This window comes from Podarcis bocagei (assembly GCF_964188305.1).
Source record: "Podarcis bocagei genome assembly, chromosome: 9".
NCBI classification, from domain to species: Eukaryota; Metazoa; Chordata; class Lepidosauria; order Squamata; family Lacertidae; genus Podarcis; species Podarcis bocagei.
This window is the reverse complement of record NC_138134.1, coordinates 31,700,221-31,720,821: the sequence shown is the minus strand read 5'-3', so window position 1 is coordinate 31,720,821 and position 20,601 is coordinate 31,700,221. Positions and strand designations below refer to the sequence as shown.

The 20,601-nt window shown below is 40.0% G+C and overlaps 2 protein-coding genes and 1 long non-coding RNA gene across 22 annotated transcripts in view; 2 read left to right on the top strand and 1 right to left on the bottom strand.

Annotated features, from left to right (window-relative positions):
* WDR17 (WD repeat domain 17) overlaps nt 1-8,598 on the top strand; it is a 57,863-nt gene extending 49,265 nt beyond the window's left edge. For 7 of the 10 annotated variants that reach the window (XM_081208710.1, XM_081208709.1, XM_081208708.1 and 4 more), the window contains 6 exons: nt 1,911-2,052; nt 2,154-2,256; nt 3,573-3,674; nt 6,776-6,874; nt 7,063-7,246; nt 7,387-8,598. In XM_081208710.1, coding sequence (XP_081064836.1) covers nt 1,911-2,052; nt 2,154-2,256; nt 3,573-3,674; nt 6,776-6,874; nt 7,063-7,246; nt 7,387-7,506 — 750 coding nt within the window. In that variant the 3' untranslated portion in view covers nt 7,507-8,598. The other 3 variants (XR_014011731.1, XR_014011732.1, XM_081208711.1) reach the window with 2 other exon arrangements.
* A 1,122-nt stretch (nt 8,599-9,720) lies between these two features.
* Nucleotides 9,721-18,271, bottom strand: SPATA4 (spermatogenesis associated 4). Of its 2 annotated transcripts, none has more exons than XM_081209095.1 (6): nt 18,058-18,271; nt 15,384-15,460; nt 14,768-14,886; nt 13,031-13,251; nt 12,303-12,416; nt 9,721-11,496 (listed from the first exon to the last, which is right to left on the bottom strand). In XM_081209095.1, the coding sequence occupies exons 1-6, from the start codon at nt 18,194-18,196 to the stop codon at nt 11,369-11,371; spliced, it is 798 nt and encodes a 265-aa protein (XP_081065221.1). In that variant the 5' UTR covers nt 18,197-18,271; the 3' UTR covers nt 9,721-11,368. The 2 variants fall into 2 exon arrangements, with proteins under 2 accessions (XP_081065221.1, XP_081065222.1); XM_081209096.1 differs by having other exon boundaries at nt 15,384-15,513; nt 18,054-18,269.
* The window catches only part of LOC308595168, a 34,814-nt gene continuing 29,723 nt past the window's right edge, over nt 15,511-20,601 (top strand). For 3 of the 10 annotated variants that reach the window (XR_014011832.1, XR_014011835.1, XR_014011836.1), the window contains exons 1-3: nt 15,511-17,611; nt 19,737-19,829; nt 19,921-20,065. This is a non-coding gene — a long non-coding RNA (uncharacterized lncRNA). The other 7 variants (XR_014011838.1, XR_014011839.1, XR_014011834.1 and 4 more) reach the window with 7 other exon arrangements.

Sequence of the window (20,601 nt, the reverse complement as noted above, 5' to 3'; positions counted from 1 at the left end):
TGAGCTGACGGATCTGAGGACCATCAAAGATGCCAGCTTTCAACTTCTCCATGGTCAATCCTGGAAAAGCCTGGCACAAGTAAGTGAAGCAGTCACCATCCTTGTCCAGAGCCTTGGTGAACTGCTTGATTAAGCCGAGCTTGATGTGCAGCGGTGGGAAGAGTATTCTGTCTCTGTCCACCAGAGGGTCGTTGATGACGTTCCTTTCTTTGCAAGGCACCAATTCCTCCCACACTGGCCAGTCCTTCTTCGTGTAATGCTGAGGACGGTCCCTACTATCCCATATGCACAGAAAACATGGGTACTTGGTGAAGCCAGGCTGTTGTCCCAACAAAAAGTTCACCATCTTCAGGTCAACACAAATAAACCACTTATGCTGATCATAACCAATTTTCTCCAGCACATACTTCACCGCTTCATAGTTCTCCTTCAGTGTACTCGAGAGAGCCAGGGGTATGGAGGCAAACTGGTTGCTGTTGTGTAGCAGAACACATTTCAGTGATTGCTTGCTGCTGTCAATGAACAGTCTCCAACCTTTGGGTTCGTACTGTGGCACTCCAAGCTTGATCAGAAGCTGTGCAATATGTGCACAGTACACCAAGTCCTTCTCTTCCGAGAAAAAACGGAGGTACTCTTGATGCCTGTTGTGGAAGAAGCTGATGCAAGCACTGTCAGAGAGGAGGTTTTTTTCCTTCAATCTGGATGCCAACAGTTCGGCAGAGTCCTTTGACAAGCTAAGGCCGCGAACTAGATCATTCAACTCCTTTTGGGAAAATGGATGTGGAGCATCATCTTCAAGAACCACTTCTTCTTCTTTATGTCCTTCAACACTGGAGGCATCTTCGTCACTAATGTCAGGAAGTTCTCTGAAGATAGGCACTGGAATTTCATCACAATGAGCTACAGGACAACGTGCTGATTGAAGATCAGGATACTTTGTAGGGCGGCTGCCCCATTAACTTAGTTTTGATCCCCCAACTTTATGCTTTGCCGCACCAATTTATGGAAGATTTCGAGGGTTTTATGACTTCAAACTGATCCCTTTTCGACGTAATCACCCAGAACTATCGGACCTGAATACTTCTTGTCATTAAAATAATCATTTCCAATCAAAACAATTATTCGACATGGCATTTTACCCCCACCAACTTCTTCTAAAATGCTCCACACAAGCGTACATGTGAACAAAAACGTAAAAAAACGATGTGACCATAGGTCAAAAACTTGACCTGATTGAGCAAAACCAATGTGATTTTTGGATTCAGCGTATCAGATTTGTCCTAAATCAACTGAAAAAAACGCAAATTTGTTGTTGACCAGTGTAATTTTTCTTGCGGATGGCAATAGAAAGTATCTCTACAGATGAAGCTTAGTGTGCATAACTGAGCTGTTGATCAGTGGCCTTATTATAGTATTAAGGTATCTACATCAGCTTGAAAAGTAGGTTTACACGGAATACTCTTTTCTGATGAAAAGGATATTATAGATTTAGCTGTGTGTACAATGAGTGAAGTCCAGTTTTGTTCAGGCGTGATGCTGCAATGCAGAGGTGTCCCCCAGGACTTAGCAGAGCCCTGTTTTCCTATCCCAGTGTAAGGATGTATGTATGTGCAAGGGCATTATGGTGAATGAGAAGTCTGGACAGACATCCCCTATGTATGCCACGCAGATTACTTGTACTCTGGAGCATAAATAATGTGCCTAGTGCAAAGACAACAGCCTCAGGATACACAAATTGCACACAGACTTTCCATTCCTTGTAATGTTCCTTTGCACTGCCTGGGAAAGAAACCGGTTTTAAGTTGTGGGGAGCATTTCATGTTGGACACTGCACCCATTCTTGTGCAAAACCCCAGCTTCCTGTACAAATACTGTCATAAATGTTGTTTTGTAAATGTTTTGTTTTTCAGTGCAGCCTACCAGATGTAGAAGAATGTATGCAGTTAGCAGAGACAGCTCAGGAGGAAGGAAATATATTTGAATCAATAAAGTATTATTTGTTAACTATAGAACCAGAAAAAGCACTTCCGATAGGCATTCATTATGTGAAAGGTAGGCTTCTTAATGAGTCAGAAAATCCAAAAGATTAATATTTGCTTGGTTTTTCCGTTCTTCAACACTTTAAACTTTTCTTCTCCTTTTGTGTTTTACAGAACAAATCAGTAGTTCAGAGTGGACCTTGGACTCAGTCTGTCCATTTCTTGATCTTCTAAGCTATATCCGGACAGAAAAGTTGTTACTTCATAAATGTAGTGAGTAAGTATGCTTTGTGAAAGTTGTGAAATTGAATCTGAGCTATATCTATGGTTAGACTTTATTTACCCCTGTGCCCTCGATTGCCAGTACGTCTTAAATAGCCCCAGCACAACTAAGCTGAAGAGAAATAAAGTAAAACCAGAGCTGACCATTTTAAACAGATGAACATAGGACAATTTTAGATGAGTTCATGTATATATAAACAGATTCTGTTTTTTGTAGAAGTGCAGTTGACTTCTGCAGTGTTTTATTCTAGAGCATGTTGAGGTCAGATCTTCACCTCATTATAAAGAATACTTATGGTAAAAAAAATGCATTTTTCTGCAAGCATTTTTTTTAAACCATGTATTCTGTAAACATGGGATATTGCCGGTTTTTGCTGGCTTTAGATATGCTTCTGGGTTGTTCCTTTGGAGATATTCCCTGTGCTAGATGTTTTTTAGATTTTGGCTTTGCTCCGGCCCAGCATCAGCAGTTGGGTGTCCATCACTTGTCTGACCTGGCTGTACCACCAATTACTGCCCTCATCACTGGTAGGGGCAGACTTTGGTAATACTTCCTAATGGGCTGCCCTGGGTGAGCCCAAAATTTGGCACCCCAAAATGGATCTTCTCAATTATGAATCTTCTAAATTCTGTGCCCCTGGGCCCTGTGCAAGGAGAACCACCCACACTGCCCTAAATCCAGTGCTGTCACCGGGCCACCAGGCTGTCCTTTCAGTGATGAGTAGGTGAACAGTTGCCAAGATCTGCTCCCATCTGCAGTGGACACCCACCACTTTAATTTGCCCAAAATGTAATACCCTGGTTCTCATTCATAAGTGACATCTCCACTTGCCCAGTGCGGAAACTGATTTAAGTGGCAGCACCACTGGAGAAAAGTGTGTGAGAGAAGTGGAGGAGAAAGGGTATGTGGAGGTATGGGGAGCAAAAGCCCCCTTAAGGTTTGGAGCTGGCATTGCTTTTGCTGTTTTGTTTTGTTATTGTTTTGTTATGTTTTAAACAGATGTTAATTTACTGCTTTGAAAGAGAGTATGGGTTTTATCCAGAGTTGTCCATGTGGATGTGGAACAGACTTCCACTTAAGCGGTGGGACTTCAACACCATCTCCTCTCCACTGCAGTTCTCCTGTGACCTCAGAATCTGCTCCAAATGATTTGGGGGGTGGTGGCAAGCAGCTCTGGAGTAGATTTTGGGGCCACCTGAGGAAGGAGAGAAGGTCCCATTGCTCAATAGTAAATAAGTTTTATGTCTATGATTTTTCATAATGACTGGGCAAAATAATGGAAGCACTTATTAATGTTCTTCTATTTTCAGATTTAGAAATGAGTTGTTAATATTGTGTGGTTACATTGGTGCATTACTGGCTATTAGAAGACAGTACACTAGCATTGTGCCAGCACTTTATGAATATACAAGGTAATTCTTTATTACATCATAGTTGCATCCATTGGGATTATGATGGATTTGATTGTTTCCTTTCCTCCAATGCTGTCAATTATTACTTATGATGTTCCTTGGCACTTGAATAGTGATTAATCCCTTTGAAATTGGCTTAGTCGTTGTAAAATCTAATTTCTCAGCTGCCTTGATTTACTTGGCATATAACATGGGAACCACAAATACTGTTTCAAAGGGACATTGGGATTTTCTAGCGTAATGTTCCAAATGGATTTTATTTTGCAAATCGATACAAGGTAAAGAAATAAGAAATACTAATGAGAGATAGCTTCTATTTTTTTATAGCAAAGATGAACTAAACATATGGATGTGGTAGCCTTAACAATTATTATTAGTTCTTTTGGCATAGGTTATATGTAATACTTTAGGGGTTAGAGCAGGGGTCTGCAACGTTTTTTCAGGCCTCTCGGTGGGCCGGAGCGTGTGTGCCCATGCATGCCCGTGCATGCACTCAAGCTATTTCTGGGTTGGAAGAGCACCGGAAATAGCGTGTGCGCATGGGCGCTCCTCCCTCCCGGAAGTGCCCTGGAAATAGTGTGTACGTATGCGTACAGGCACTCTGGGTGAGGAGTGCGCGTGCGCACACACTATTTTGGGCACTCTTTTGACCCAGAAGCCAGTTCCTGTGGCGAGAAAAAAATGGCGCCATGAAAAAAAGAGCACAGAATCCCCACGCCTATCCATGGAATGGCCTTGGGCCGGTTCCAGGAAGCTCATGGGCCGGAACCAGCCCATGGGCCTTAGGTTGCCAACCTTTGGGTTAGAGTGTTACATCTGATGAAATGGGCCAGGGCTTGACAACACTAGCCAGGGCTAGTGTTCTCCAGGTGTTTTGGACTACAATTCCCATCATCCCTAGCCTACAGTAACGCCAGATGTATCTAGAGCACTACTTAGTTGTATTTTATTGGATTTATTTCAAAAATTGTGAATCTAGTATGTGGATAAGGAGCTTCAAGGAATGTAGCCTGCTGCATGTTTCTTCAATATTTCCCTTCCTGTCTCCATAGCAGCTATAAGCAGGAAAGAGTTGATCAACTTGGTTTAGGAGGTAATTGTGTGCCCAGTCGCAGAGAACCTAGCTGCCATTATTGCCTCCTTGCAAGCATGGTGGTCTTGACTGCCTTGAAGGAGGTGGTTGTGAGACTGCTTTGAAAATCTCAGATTGTGCTAAATAGCACAGTTGGTAGAGCATGAGACCCTTAATCTCAGGGTCGTGGGTTCGAGCTCCATGTTGGTTTGGACTACATGGCCCTCATGGTCCCTTCCAATTCTATGATTGGCAGGTTGCAAATATACCTTTCTTGTGCTAAGTGTGGTGTTTACCATACAACCCAGACAATCCACATCAATTTCAGTCTGGCTTCAGACCTGGGTTTTGCCCCCAAACTACCTTCATCTCTATGATGACTGAGGAATGCCAAGATGGCAGATGGAGACCTTTCTAATTTTCCTGGACCTCTTAATGACTTTTGATATGATTGATCATGGCATCTTTCTAGACTGGCAATTGGGGGATAGTGCAGTTCAGTACTTGTGTTCTGTTCTGGACTGTCATTTCCAGCAGGTCTTATGCTATGGTGTGTCACAGGGCTCCATTTTGTCCCTGTGCTGTACATGAAAATGCTGAGGGATAATATCTGGAGAAATGGAGTGAGGGGTCATCACTATGCAGATGACAGCCAACTCTATTTCTCCTTTTCATCAGATTTTGATGAGGCTGTTGAGATGCTGAAATGATGTGTGGAATCAGTAAAGGACTGGATAAGGACCAAGAAGTTGAAATTTAGACAAGAAAGAGGTTCTGCTGGTGGATGGTTCATCTGGTTTGGGAGATTCTATTCAGTGTGATTTGGGTTGCATTCTCCCTAAAGGATTAGGTTTGCAGCTTTTGGGTGCTTCTAGAACTGGACTTTAGAGGTCCAAATAGTTTCACTTGCTAAGGGAGGTGTGTCAGCTATCACCCCTCTGGACAAAGAGCCTGGACACAATCCAGTATTATATCTCAGTTAGACATTGTATGTGAGACTGTATGAGTCATTGTATGAGAGACTGTCTTTGAAAACTACTTGGAAACTTCAGGTAGTCCAAAATGATGCACCAAAATTACCAAGACTGATTGATTGGAAGACATCTAGCCAGTTTTAAAACTATTAAGGATAATGGTGTTTCTGAGCAGAATGCAAAGTGCTGGCTGGGACTTACCTTTAAAGTACGTGCATGGCTTGAGAGCCCCAGGTACCTGGAACAGCCCTTTCTTTTATATGAACTTCCCTGGGTATTAAAATTTCCAAGGGCCTTTCTCCATGTCTCCTTGCCTTACTTCTGGAGGCGAGCAGAGATAGGGCCTCCTCTGTGGTAGCTTTAAACCTTCTCCAAGATATACTCACCTGGCCCCAGTCTGGTTTTTTTTTCATACCATTTTTTTTAATCTTATTTGCTCAGGCCTTTCAGTTTTGTTAGTTTTATCCTTTAAAAGCTGCTAGCTTTTAAATAAATTTCATTGGTTTTATTATTTGTGTCTTAAATTCTTGTGAGCTACTCTGGAACTCTGTACAAAGGAGAGGGATATTGTATTAAATACCTGGAAGATTGACTTCCATGGTGGTCCTGTTTACAATTCAACCAGGCCATCAACAGCAGGTATTTTTCATAAAAGTCTCTGAGACTGAACTGATTTCAAGGACTTATAGAGGATATGAAACAAAAAGGTAGGCAGGTGATTCTTCACTCGCACTAAGGCCTGCTGATTGTGACATAATGTGTTTTTCAAACTGGTGAAAGTAGTTATATCTTCCAAGTGCTCTCAAATGGAACTGGGGAGAGGGGCTGATGAGGCTTGTTCATTTGTTATAATTTTTTGTGTGTATATATATATATATATATATATATATATATATGATTCATTGTTGCCTGCCAGAAACCTTCCATATGGGGTGAGAAAGCAGTCTGTATAATTTGTATGCAGTTTTTAAATGTTTGTTCAGATTGCCCAATTGTATAGAGCTAGAATTTGTCATATGCTTTCAAAACTTCTGTTACATTGCATTCTTTTCCAGCCAGCTTTTAAAAAGACGGGAGGTGTGTGTACCCCTGAAAATTGAACAACTCTCTGAGGAACTAGATGCTTGGAGAGCTTGTACTCAATCACTAAACAAGTAGGTTACAATGACCATAATAGAATTTTATATGATTTGAAATTGTGATCTTTTGTCTTTTAGCAGAGGACAAATGTATCAGAAATTCTGTTAACTTTTAGATGCTTTTTTAAAATAAATAAAAATCTTGTTAGTATGTTTCAAGTCAAGAAAACTATTGCAAATAATGATATATATTTCTCACACAGATCTGCTGATGAATTGCCCCCTACACCCCCATCTGAATTGCAACAAGAGATATATGCGACACTGACGTCTCGAATAAAAGAGGAACCTCTGAAAGTAACAATTGGACCAGATTACGTTACAGGCTCTAACCTTCCTAGTCATTCAGATGTTCACATCTCTTGCTTGACAGGATTAAGGATACAGGTATTTCTTAGTGGAGCTGGATTACATTTAGAAGTTTGAAAGTATTAACTTCTGCCACAATTGCTCTATCTCAAGAGTACTGTATTTTTTTAATGTGTAATATTTTGCTTCCCTCCCCCCATACTTCTTACATCCAACAGGGTCCAGTGTTTTTCCTTGAAGATGGAAAATCCACAATTTCACTCAACGATGCGTTAATGTGGGCAAAAGTGAACCCTTTCTCTCCACTGGGTACAGGAATACGGCTCAACCCATTCTAACAAAAGAACATAACTCACTTTTACTAAAAACAGCTAATATGCTGGTTGCTATCATTTTATATTTATTAGCTGGAGGATTTGAAGTTGAATCCCACTTGAAGGATAGTTTTATGTAAATTTAATTTTATATTAAATTTGATAATCCAAAGAGTCATGTATATCATTGGTAGCCATGGACTTTAGAGAATAGATTAAAATGTTGTTTCTGTGGACAAACATGTGAAGCATGTAGAGAAGTATCTGCACTCTATTAAGTTGCAAGGATAGCACAAATTGAAGCTCATAATTTGAAATGCATTCACATGTTATTTATGACATTTTGGAGCAGTATGGCTGCTTTTAGAACTAGCAGCTTATGATGGGGAGTATACGATTCCTATTTTAGGTAAAGTTTGTGTATTTGTATCCTTGTGGTGGAAGCTAAGCACACATCCTACTGAATGCAACATGTTTGCCGTGCAATATCCTCTGAAACGAATGGAGCTTATGCAGCTCTTATAGAGGATGGATTGTATTCTGATAATCTAATAATTTATTCATGCGTAAATTAAATGGTTGTATAGTAAACACAGATTGTTTAGCAAGTATTTTGGAATACTTAGTTTTACACTTCAACTGGCATGAGAATCTTTTTTCTTATATTTTGTCAACACTTCTCTTTATTTTAAATGAGTAAGCATATTTCTAAAATTTATTTTCAAAGAAAAATTTGTAAGTAAACTACTTATTGGAATGTACCAAAATACATGATGTAAATTTTAAAGTATTTAATTCCTTTCATTCTAGTGATTGTAAAAATACTGTATTCAGAGGTCCAGATGCCTAAATAAATTGGTATTGTTTCATAAAAAGGGTTTATGCTACTGTTTGTCCTCTTGTTAAAAAACACAATTATGGCAAAAAAAGAGGTGAGAAGTTCTACACCACATGTAAATTAAGTATGCATGTTGGCCTCACTGAATAAACTTTGTGGAGGAACCACTGTGGCTGTTCCTTCATAATACTAGAGACAAGTCCTATGTTTGCAACCACCATTGTTTTTCTACAAAAATATCTTGTTTATGGCCAAAATAAATGTTTACTTGATTTCCAGATTGTGTTTTACAATCCTGCTACAGAGAAGGATCAGGCCAGATTCCTGGTTCAGATATTGTGGACAGAGTTAAGTGTGTCCTATGTGATTCAGATGTCTGGAGGTTGTGGCACTGGGAAGGTAGAAAGACATTTGATGAGGACAGGAGTTTTACGAAAAAGGGGTGGATTGGGGATGGGAAAGATTTCATTTACTCTGGACCAAATTGACTAAGAATATGAATTCTTTTGTTAAGGAATCACAATGGCTCAGCAGTACAGCACATGCTTTGCATGCAGAAGGTACCAGGCCCAATCTCCAGGTGGGGGTGGGAGAGATACTGTCTGAAATCCTGGAGAGCTGCAGCAGCCAGTCACTGTATATTGAGTCAGTGGTCTTAACTTTGTATAAGGCAGCTTCCTGTGTTAATAAAACAAGAGTTTTATCTGAAGGCAGGGAGTGAACGAGAGTACTTGAAATTTTCATTTGTTCCTACCAGGGAAGGGTACACTTTTCTACTAGGACCCAGGCTGCAACCCCAGTATCGTGAGGTGAACAAAGTGATGAATAAAATGTTGGCCAAGCTTGAAGAAATTTATGGAACTAGATTTCCGTCTGTAGCTATTCTCCAGATTTTATGAAATTTTCTGGAGCCAATCAGTAACAATGTTAGAGCAGAACAAGCAGTGAGATGCTGTCCGAAAGCCTGCTCTGGAACAGGAAGTATGTATTTCTGCAGTTAAACTAGAACTTTAAGAGTGTAAGAAATAAAAACTTGTGCTTGCTTGTGTGGCAGCTTCAAAAGCTATCAGTCCCAAAATTTGTCTAGGCAAGGAAGATGGACAAAGCATCATAAAGAACTCGAGGCCAATGGAAGCCCGTGTTGGTGGTAGGATTTATAGGTCTAGAATATATGCTAGTGAATGTCCAGTGCACAGACAATAATTCCATGTCTGGCTATAAATACAGATCAAGCAGCCAGAACTGTAAGAAGGTTAAAAAGAGAAGTTAAGCTAAATGAAAGAGCCAATCCTTCAGTTCAAAACAGACAAGAACTTTCTATAGCCTGGTTTGGGTAATATACCAACTAGGGAAGTAAATAAACACAACAAAGATGAAAATGATTTCAATATAGAGACCAGTCACTTCTAGATAATCTATTTATTGCATATTCATCCTTATTTGTTCACAAGGTTAGACATTGTGTCACACAAACATTATCGTACACTGTCTAGTGCATTTCCCCATCGCTAAAGTCTGATTCTGGGGGCAAAGTTGGTCTGTTGTACAAAACCTCCCAACCAGCTTTAATTGTGCAACCTAAATTTGTAACCTAAATTTATTGGTTTGTGATGGAACCCTGCCTTAAGCTAGTGACTACCTGATTAAGAAAAACTGTCAGATGCATATGGTCATGTCATTAACACTACTTCACTATTCAGTATGTTGTTTACAAAAAAATAGCTATAGCAGAACTCCTATCTTTCATGTTTGTAGAAATGTCTGAGCTTGTGGACTAAAGATATAACAGGTAATTCATGATTTTGCAATGAAAGAGGCCAGAAAAACCAAAGCTGTAAAGTGTTTGGGCACACACAGCTAACTCAACTGCTTGTTACCCCTCACCATCCGGGCCAGCCAGCTCAGAATAAACTCCAGTTTGTCAATGTCCTAAAAATGTGGAACCAAAGACTAAAAAAAAAAAATCATTTTTCACGTCAAGCTATAAAAGAATAGGTAGTATTTTGTCAAAACAATAGTTAAATTTTACTTTTTTTCTACTTCTGTCCTGTCCCAGCACCGAAGTTAGGAGCACCAACAGGTAGCAAAATGCATTATATCTTCTTAATAATACATGCATATGAGATACATTTAGTTATCACTGTGTTGGACTGAATGGCCCTTCTGCAAATAGAGGCTTTTGGCAGAAGGGTTTGAGATCCAACAGAAGTTCTTACTGAAAAATGCAGGGAGGCTATTTCAACCAGTTTCCCCTTTCTGCTATAGGTCCCCATGCAACCTCTCATATTATTCAACAGAGTCTCTCAAACTCCTTAAAGAACCTTTTCAGCGGGCTGTAAGGGTGAGACAAACTCAGCAAAAAAGCAGTCTCTACGCCCTCACAGAGGGGTATTCCCATGAAAAGGGTTTCTGCTCACAGAAATTCAGTATCCATATCAATAAACAGAAAATGTTTTCATTACTGAAGTCAGAAAGACCACACAGAAGGAAACTTTTACATTAGAACAAAGTATAGGTGATCTAAGGGGACACACCAAAGTTAGAGTGCAAAAAATATGTTAAGTACTTAAAATGCTATTGGGAGAAATTCCTTACAGTTAGCGAGGTTGGCTGATTTTAACATTTAATTATGTATGACATTACTTTCTACCAAGCTTTGCTCAAAAGCTTGCTCAGGATTATAGATTTCACCAAATTAAATCATTTTAGATTGTGTTTTTTTTAATGCTAGGAAAAATGTTTGAAAATATAAACCCAGCTTGCCCTAATAATCATGTTTTATTAAACTTGCACCATTACCTATGAATACAAGGGTAGATACACCAGCATTAGAAGTCACTTTTGAGAATCCAATAAAGTGTAAAAAGCATTGATAATCTGCTTTTCATTTAGCTTATATCTGTGCACCTACCAGCTTCCAAGTTTGTATTTGCCTCAGCACAAATGCTTTATTGAGCATAGTAGTAAGGCACATGTTCTCCAATATGGTAGCAAAGACTTCATAAGACTTCTGTTGTGTTCAAAAAGAGCTCTCTCAAACTTCTCTAGTTACAATTCTTTAAGATGGTTTAAGGTGCCAGAATTTAATTCACCTCTAAAGGGCATCTCAGCTTGTTTCACTTGGACGGTTTTGAAACGAACACCCGTTTTGCCTCTGATTTCTGTGGATGCTACACCTAAGCAGAAAAAAAGGTCAGTACTTTTACATCCCAACAAATGCAGTTACAAAACAAAGCACTTTTTAAGTGGCATCTTTTAAGAATCCTTTATAAGGCAGGCTTTATCAATCTAAGCTATTCTAAATCTGCTACTGGATCATCTCTGAACTTCACAAAGCTGGCACGATCAGTTTATTTTTAATTAAACTGACATTGTTTATTAAACTAAGTTATTTTGCACTTCTTTTATCTCATCACGGTATGAAGATTTTGAGTAATTAATAGACACATTTATCTAAATTTCAACAACAGATTAAGACAGCCGATTAAGTATTTAATTGGTTGAAAACTTCAGATCAGGGAAACCAATCTGGTGCCCTCTAGATGTTGTTGGACTCCAACTCTCATCAGCTCCAGCCAAAAGGGCGAGAGGTAGGGATGACTGAAGCTATATTCCAGCAATATCTGGAGGGCACCATATTGTGATCACCTTCTTGGATTTATATTTAATAGAGTATATTTGCAGGAAATAGATTTAGAATAGATTTATAACATGAAGCTTAATTTAAAAGAAACCAATAGCCTTCTCCACAATGAAGTTACATTAAAGAGGGAGGGTTATACATTTGAGCAACATAGACATTTGTTTAAACATGCAACCTGGTGTTAAGTTACATTTACTCAAAAGTCCCAATGATTTATTCTCAATTAAATGTTCATAAGATTGCCTTCATGAAAAAATTAATGTACATTTAAATTTGATCAATGGTAATGACATTCAAGTAGTAAGTGTGAGACTTTCAAAAGAGAAAAATAATGCTTACTTGGCACAGGAAGAGATTTCTCCTTCTGAATCTTCACTGTACTCACGGAAGGAACTATCATGGAAGGGCGACGAATGGCACGCTCCCCCAGCGTTTGTTTAATACCAAACCGTTCTTAAAAACAAAGCAATTTGTTGTGCAAATACTGCGATTTACACATCACATTTTCAATATCATTGTCTTTTCAACACGACTTAATACTGATGAAAGGTAAAACCATCCTTCATTAAAGATAAAGAACTACCACCAGAAGATTAATCTGTGTGTGCCACATCAGAATGTGTGGAATAATTTGACGGGGGGGGGGGGAAGCTTCTATCCCTCAGTGTGGCAAGAAGTGTAGCTACACACTGGCAATATTTCGTATCCCACCTTTCCACTGAACAGTGCTCAAGGCAGCTAACAGAAAACAATGAAAAAACAATCCATTGAAGCAATCTAATACAATGCAATAATTATAAAGTAATAAAAAGGAAAGAAAATTTGCAGAAAGCAACCCAAGGGGTGCAAAGAAATAATCAGGTAGCCAAAATTAAATACTCCCTCAATAAAAAGATCATTACAAGGCAGAAAAAAATAAATCATAGATGGATCTAGAGTTCCTTAGCCTTCCAGAGAGGAAGCCCTCTTGATGTACCCTGAATAAAGGCAAAACTTGCAGTTCATTATTCTTGCATGTAATAGAGAGAAGACATTCAAGAAACATTTTGTCCTCCCAAGCTACTCACCTGGAACCTGCTCCCTCTCAAGCTGCCGTCGCTGCATATGCATATTGATAATGGCATTTACTTTTTGTCTGTTTTTTTGAATATTGGGCTCCACCATTATTTCTGTTAGCTTAATGTTGGTCTTAATAGCCCTTGAAGCAGTTGATCTCGCAACCATTGGTAATTTATCCTGATAATTACTGTCTGTAAAGTCAATCTCTTCATCCTGAATATGTTTTATACTAATGGGAGAAATTATAATTATTTAGGTATTTGTGTTTGGAATGAAAAAAAAATTTTGAGACCTCTGTGACAGTTTGAGGCCCTGTGCTGTTACAATGTTGCAAGCCTATGTAGCAGTAGTTTTTGGTGACAAATTCTGATGCAAGAGAAAGAGACTATCACTTTAAGGTTTTGTTAGACAGGCCTGGATCATGTGCATTCAGTCTGATAGGTTTGTGGAATTTCGGGCTCTGATTGACAGGAGATACCAGTTCAGTGGGGAGTTAACTGTCAGTGAGAGAGACAATTGGGATTTTGGACAGTTGTTGGATTGGGAGAGATAAAGGGGTTTTTGAGGAAAGATGGGACGCGGGTGGCGCTGTAGGTTAAACCACAGAGCCTAGGACTTGCTGATCAGAAGGTCAGTGGTTCGAATCCCCGCAACGGGGTGAGCTCCCGTTGCTCGGTCCCGGCTCCTGCCAACCTAGCAGTTCGAAAGCACATCAAAGTGCAAGTAGATAAATAGGTACTGCTGTGGCGGGAAGGTAAACGGCATTTCCGTGCGCTGCTCTGGTTCGCCAGAAGCGGCTTAATCATGCTGGCCAGATGACCCGGAAGTTGTACGCCAGCTCCCTCGGCCAATAAAGCGAGATGAGTGCCGCAACCCCAGAGTCGGCCACAACTGGACCTAATGGTCAGGGGTTTCTTTACCTTTACCTATGAAGAATAAGACCAGAGAATAGCAGAGGGGAAATTTGAAGCCTTTATATTAAAACCCAGTGTGTGTTATTAATACTTCTTTGGTGGAGATCAGGGAAAGGAAGTGGTGCCTGAGTTCATCTAAGAGGCCACCCTGTGTAATGTCTTGTAAAGATATACTACAGTATATTATACATATGGATTAATGAGCTCACCTCCCTCCATTAAGGAGCTCCTGAGGAGGAGAAAAGAAAAAAAGGCAAATGTTCAAGAGGCCTGTAAAAGGCATTTATGTTACAAAATGACCACATTGATATACCAATTTATGTTTATGACATGGGGTTTTTTTCATCATAAGGTATCTAATGATATTAAAATAAGCTATATTCCATTGATCATTGCTGGTATTCCGTTATCTTATACGGAATCTGTTTATAGCTTTATTTTATTTATAGGCAGGTACCAGGGCTTTCATATATTTTTAGCCTTACTTCTAAAACACAGCATGTGCACTTTGAGGAATAAGGTATTTTAAATGCATTTTTTTATTACAATTATATTATGCATCAAACCACCAACTAGAATTGCATTATATGTAGTTGTAAATGCTATTGCCCCTTTTAATTTCCCCCTTTAGTAAGGAGGAATAAAGATTTTTGGGGGGAATTTATGTTCCACTAATTCTGAAAAAAAGTCTAAGAAAGACTAGTGCTATTTAATAGCTGTTTGATAGAAATAATAAGTTTGTTGATACCAAACCAGATAGTACAGGTATCATCAATCTTTAGCCATCAACTTGCAACATTCAAATATAATGTTATTACAAATATAACTCACCGCCTGTTTGTCAGCATTGTATAAATGTCTTGTAGAAATATTTCTGCAGCTCCTGGTTTACAATGAATTGTTCCATCAATTAGCTCTCGGATGGGATGCAGCTTTCTTTTTGCAAAGAACTTTAATAAAGGAGGAAGAATTTGTTTCAAATACATTAATTCATTTGAAATCTGCTCTTCTTGAAGGACATGAAAACTGTTTTTTATTCTTATCTGAAATACAATGTAGACTCCAAAATTTTAGCCTCACAGTTTGTATAACATACGTCATGGCAGGTATAAATATGCAAAGTTTCACTGGGGCCATAGCAAATAAAGAAACATACATCAAAAGTATTTTCTATTTTAAAACCAGCACAAGTAGTTGTGCATTTGAAATACCATTATCATTACATCTTAATATACATGTATGTACATAAGCATCATGCATACGAAAATAATTACAGATTAGGTTGCAATCCTATATCAGTTTACCTGGGAGTAAACCCCACTGAACTGAATGAGACTTGCATCTTAGACATGTATAGCACTGCACTATAAAAATGGGTGAGACAGTAAAGAAGTTCCCATCCTTTTCTCTTTAACATATATTTGAAATTCACTACTACATTAAATACCTTTCCAAGCTGTGACCAGTTGCTGAGTTTCACAGGTAGGGACGTGCCATTTTCAAAGGAACGCATCTGAATGTCTTCTGGGTAGTACCGAGAGAATATCTCAGCAATGAGATAGCCATTTGAAAAATCCCTACTCAAAATGTATAAATAAATAAAAGTTCACTATTAGTTACATGCCTTAATTAAGAAGTGGCATTCCCTGGATGGGAAGCCTCTGTTTCATTACCAAATCAATTTTGGAGCTTTCAACCATTACAGTACTTTCTTGTGGAAAGAAAAAATCCCTACCCACTCCCCTTCTCATATCCATAAGTCAACAAAACAGCTGTAAGTTCCTCTGCCAGCTGTACAGGTTACATAAATAAAGAAGAAGGGAGAGGGAAGTCTTCCTGGAAACCAGAGAGAGGTTCTGCTGTAAGGAGTAAACAGCATTAAACAGAAATCTAGATAATATATTACTAAACTATCAATAGGTGAAGATACTGAATAAACATGTATTTCTGCAACATAGATAGGATTTTTTTTTAAAAAAAACTTCTGTTGCTTATGGCCAATGGAATACCCAGTAATAACCAAAAGAATCATATGTGATTTCACAACACTGAAATGCAGGCACAAGAATGTATAATATTACATCAGTGTATACACATTGTTCGCTTGTTAGTATACTAGGGGCTCTACTCACCAATCCTTCCCCCCTTAACCCCTAGAGCTTCCCTTTTCAACCCCACATATCTACTAAGCTAGCTTTTCACCTTCGCAACCCAATGTCTGAAGTCACCACTATTTGGTCTGTAAGCCCACTTTGTGCCTGTTTTCACCGTCACTTTTATGCCCATGCTCTCTCCTTTTCTACAACCCCTCTTGCGCACAAAACATTGCCCTCTCACCTTAGCAACCGCTTTTGTACCCCTATTTTCACTGTCACCTTTTTCCTACTCTTATCTTTAAGATGAATTTAATCTTAAGAGCAAGCCTGTCAATTAGCTCACTCAGAAAAGGCTTAGTTCAGCTGATGGATGGGCATTTATTAATAAAGCACCTTCCAAATTACTGCACTGAATCTGGAACTTATTGAAGACAACACATGGTATCAGGAATGATATACATTGTGGGAAGGTACTATGGAATATTTGAAGGCTCTTCATCCTTTATCGTTCTTACGTGAGACAGAAGACGAATGGAAAAGTGGAAAGTTTAGAACAGACATTCCCCCCCCCCTTTCAGTTTGTCTTCTTGCTGTACTAAAACAATAGAAGTTTGTATAAAGAAGAAGTGTTGGGACACTGGGGTGTTTTTTATAACAGTTTTAACAAGGAGAAATAGCAGATGGGTACAACACAGAAGTTAACACCCAAAATTAACAGAGCCCTTCCCAAGTCCTTGCTGTACTCAAACCTTATTTTAACTGCCATGCTCATTTCACCCAGTGAAACCCCTGCTAACACTATTCCGGAGCTTTTTAGACATGCATCATTTTGCTACACAGTAATTCAGTTTTACTAGCAAATAGGCAGTTAAACTAACCCCTTTCCAGCGTTGGAAGGAATGCAGGGAACGTATGTGTGTGACACACCTACACACTGCAGCCGACACACTTGTGTCGTGACAACAGTTAGGAAAGCTCTGCTCAACTCAAATCTACCATTGTTTAAAATTGTCTCTTTCCCTGTTTTCTTCCACCTCTGTGTTGTTTAAGGCCAGTTTTCCCGTGTCACCCCACCCTTGCTTTACTCAAACTTCTGTAAGTTTAAAACTGCCACTCTCCCCCTTTCACATCTCCCTTCTCACTGTAACCAAACTACTCCCTCTTCCATTCCTCAGCTGCCTCATGAGAGCTCTCAAATATTCCACAGTAGAGTACTTTATTCAAACCTCTTATCATTGTTTAAAACTGCCAGTTCCCCCCTCCCCTCCACCTTTCAGTGTTTCTCCCTTCTCACTGTCATGCCATGCTCACTACTCTTGTGCAACCTGACTTCACTTTTGCTTGCTGCCTTTATGCAAATCCAGGATTGTGATGCAGCCACTACAAATCCTCCAGAGGGGGCTGCCACCATGAAAGCCTTTCTTCCTAGGGAAAGAAAGGTATCTTGTGGACCATAATTCTGGACTAAACTTCGCAAGCCCACAGGTTTAATTTTTAAGGAAACCTATTCTCAACGGATAAAGGGGAGGCTGGTGCTATCTTACCAGGCGTTGCCAGCAGTGATGACAACAGAACACAGGTGCTTTCCCCCCCCCCTTCCTAAAAGGGCCTCTCTCTCTAGCTCCCCGGTTCGCCCAGCCTTCGGTCTGAAAACATTTGATATACACATAGCAAAAACCCCTCCTTCCCCAAGGACGGCCTTTGGCACCCGATCCCTCCCCTCCCCCAGAGCCTCCCGTGTTTTCTAGCAAGCGCCCTCACGGCCGGCCTGGCCTTAAGGGGGATTCGTGTGAACAAAGGGCTTCGGTTCAAGCTCCCTCAGAGCTCCGTGGGAGATTTGCAGTCGCTTCTCGCGGGAGGGGAGGCGCCCACACGGGCAAGAGAGACGCAGCCGAGGGAGCCAAAAGCAAACCAGGCCCCTTCTTCCCGCTGACCCCGAGGCGCGTCTTCAGCCTCCGAGGCGCCCAGGTACGGCGGGAAGTGTCATAGCGGCCAACGTGTGGGAAGGGGGGCGGCCTCACCTACGGAAATGCGTAGGCGAGAAGCTGAGGTCGAGGCTCTGCAGCCAGCGCAGCACCGTCCGGGGCAGCCCCGCGCGCCTCGGGCTGGTGGAGTAGGACATGAGGAGAGGCAGCTTCCCTTCGCGAGCGCTTTCGAGCACCATAACGGCAGTTGCCAAAGCAACCGCCGCCGCCGCTCTGTTTTTAAAAAGGAGCACTGCCACGGCGCATGCGTCGGAACGCCTGGGCGCAGGGCTGTTTGTTGCTAGGAAACGCGTGTTCTGCGTCAGAGAAGGGGGGGTTGTTGTTTTGAAGTCGACCAAATACACATACACACAAAAACAAAACAAAACCACAGCACGCAAACAACACGCACATACCACCCACCGTTGATGGTGAAAGACTTGGGATTCTGCTTTTAGAGAAGCTGTTACTCTTACCAGATGCTGTTACTCCAGTTCCTATTAGCCCAGTAGTCAACATGGCCTGTGGAATCAGAGATGGAGGGACTTTACATATACCAGCAAGTTTTTTAAAAAATACTAATAGTAATTTTGTATGCAGCCCTTCATCTGAATAGGGTAGTTCACATTATAAACGTACAAAATGCAAACACTAACACATTGCGCCACTGAGGGCTAATCTGTAATTTTAATATATGTGTTTATGTAAATACAAATCTCCTTTGACTGGAGTTTGTGCTGATTTTGGGGGGGGGGCACGCCTCCACAAATAACACAAAAAAGACAAACAAGCACCACCAACTAATAAACGTTTAAATTATGAGTGATAACCTATTCAGGATTTCCTGATTGACGTAGTTGCCTTGGTCCCAGGAAAGGGAAATTTTCTGTGCCAGATTTGCTGGTAAATGATCCCAAAATTTCCATGAAACTTAGTTCCAAGTGAGTTAAACTCATGGATTGCTGACTATGAAGACACCATAAACCTAAGGCTGCTTGTTTATTTGCTTTGGCATTTGGTTGGTTGACAATCCTGGTAACTTCCTAGTCGGTGTGCATACGATTGTATTGTGTGTCCTAGCACACGGTGTTTTCAACACTTGACAACAGCTTACACGCAAATCCTCGTAAGTATAACATTTATTACTTTCATAATAATAAAACCTCTAAAGAATATACTAGTTCCACATTCAGACTGCTAGCATCTGTCCCCAGTGGATGCTATTTGTCAAGATTTTATGTCAATTTTACCACCATTGAGTTCCCCTCCCTCCTGATTTCTGCCATACTGCCCCTTGTGTCTGAGATAACTCCTGGTACAGTAACAATTTACTATCTTCCTGTTATGTACTGAGTTGAATAGGATCCAAACTGCAGCAGTCTGATTGGTCCTAGAACAATAGGATCCAAAATGCAGCAGTCTGATTGGTCCTAGAACAATAGGATTCAGAATGCAGCAGTCTGATTGGTCCTAGAACAATGCAGCAGTATGATTGGTTGGCAGGAACCACCCAATCATGCTCCAGATGTACGTGAATCCACAACCTGATTGGCTTACAGTAGAATTCCAGAATTAGCCAATCATGTGCAGCCCATTGTGTAAGTAATGTATATAAAGCAGATACTTTGAGGGGACATTCACTCATTCCTCCTCACCACTATGAGCTGAATAAAGAGCATGAAATCACTTTGCGACTCTGAGTATATTTCACTTCCCCTCAAAATATCTCCTCAAAACCAGCTTCTTCAACTCTGAAGACTCCATCTGGCTGACAGAGGCTTTGTATCTTTGCCTGAGCATGTGGAAATGAACTGTAGCAGCCAATTAGAGAAGGTATCTCTAGTAAAATGTACTCAATAGCAGTTTCTAAAATGTCATGTTAGTATTAAAAGCAATTTATGTATTTACTTATTTTTATTAATAGGAAGAGGCGAAACAGATTTCCATGGTCTGTGTCATCTGACTGACATTTAGGAAGGCATTCAGAGTTTGTTTTGGCTTTTCCCCAAGTCTTTGTTGCAGAGAAAGAGTCCTCTTTATCTTGCAAAGCCTGAATATTGAACTGTGGTGTTTGTATTGTTTCCAAATTACCTCACCAGCTTAATATATCTGACAGCAAGATTATTATGTAGAGTTTTGTTTTTTTACACTGGATGATAAACAACAGAGGGAGTTTATCACCCTTACTCATTAAGAGTAGCATAAAAATTACAGTACCTGCACACCCATTTTTAAATGGTAAATATACAAGGAAAAAAAAATATGAGTTCTACTTTCATCCCACACTCACGTTCTGATTACTTAGCAACAGATTGGGCTTTAAAAATAAGTGCCTAGTCTCATGTTTGCAAAATAATACTCTTTTTTTAACAGTTAAATAATGAATGCCATTGATAGGTATAAGTCCTTCACTGCCCCTCAACAACACCCTAAGTGTCTGTGAGAGAGGGAGAATTTACACAAAATGAGTTTTAAATACCAGTCAATGTGATTAAACTTGTGCTGGAGTAGAAAGATTTGTATATTAAATAGTTCATGGTACAGTGCCTCATGTAACCAACAGAAAAGAAAGGGAACTTAATTCATAGTAGGTGTTCCTTATGAA

Bases quoted from the DNA above. Each gene is read 5' to 3' on its own strand.
- SPATA4 (XM_081209096.1), bottom strand. From the start codon at position 18,196: ATGGTGCTCGAAAGCGCTCGCGAAGGGAAGCTGCCTCTCCTCATGTCC. The intron at 13,252-14,767 runs GTGAGTTATATT...TTCTCCCATTAG, and splicing joins ACAATGCTGACAAACAGGCG to TATAAAACATATTCAGGATG. The intron at 11,497-12,302 runs GTAAGCATTATT...TTTTCTGCTTAG, and splicing joins GAAATCTCTTCCTGTGCCAA to GTGTAGCATCCACAGAAATC.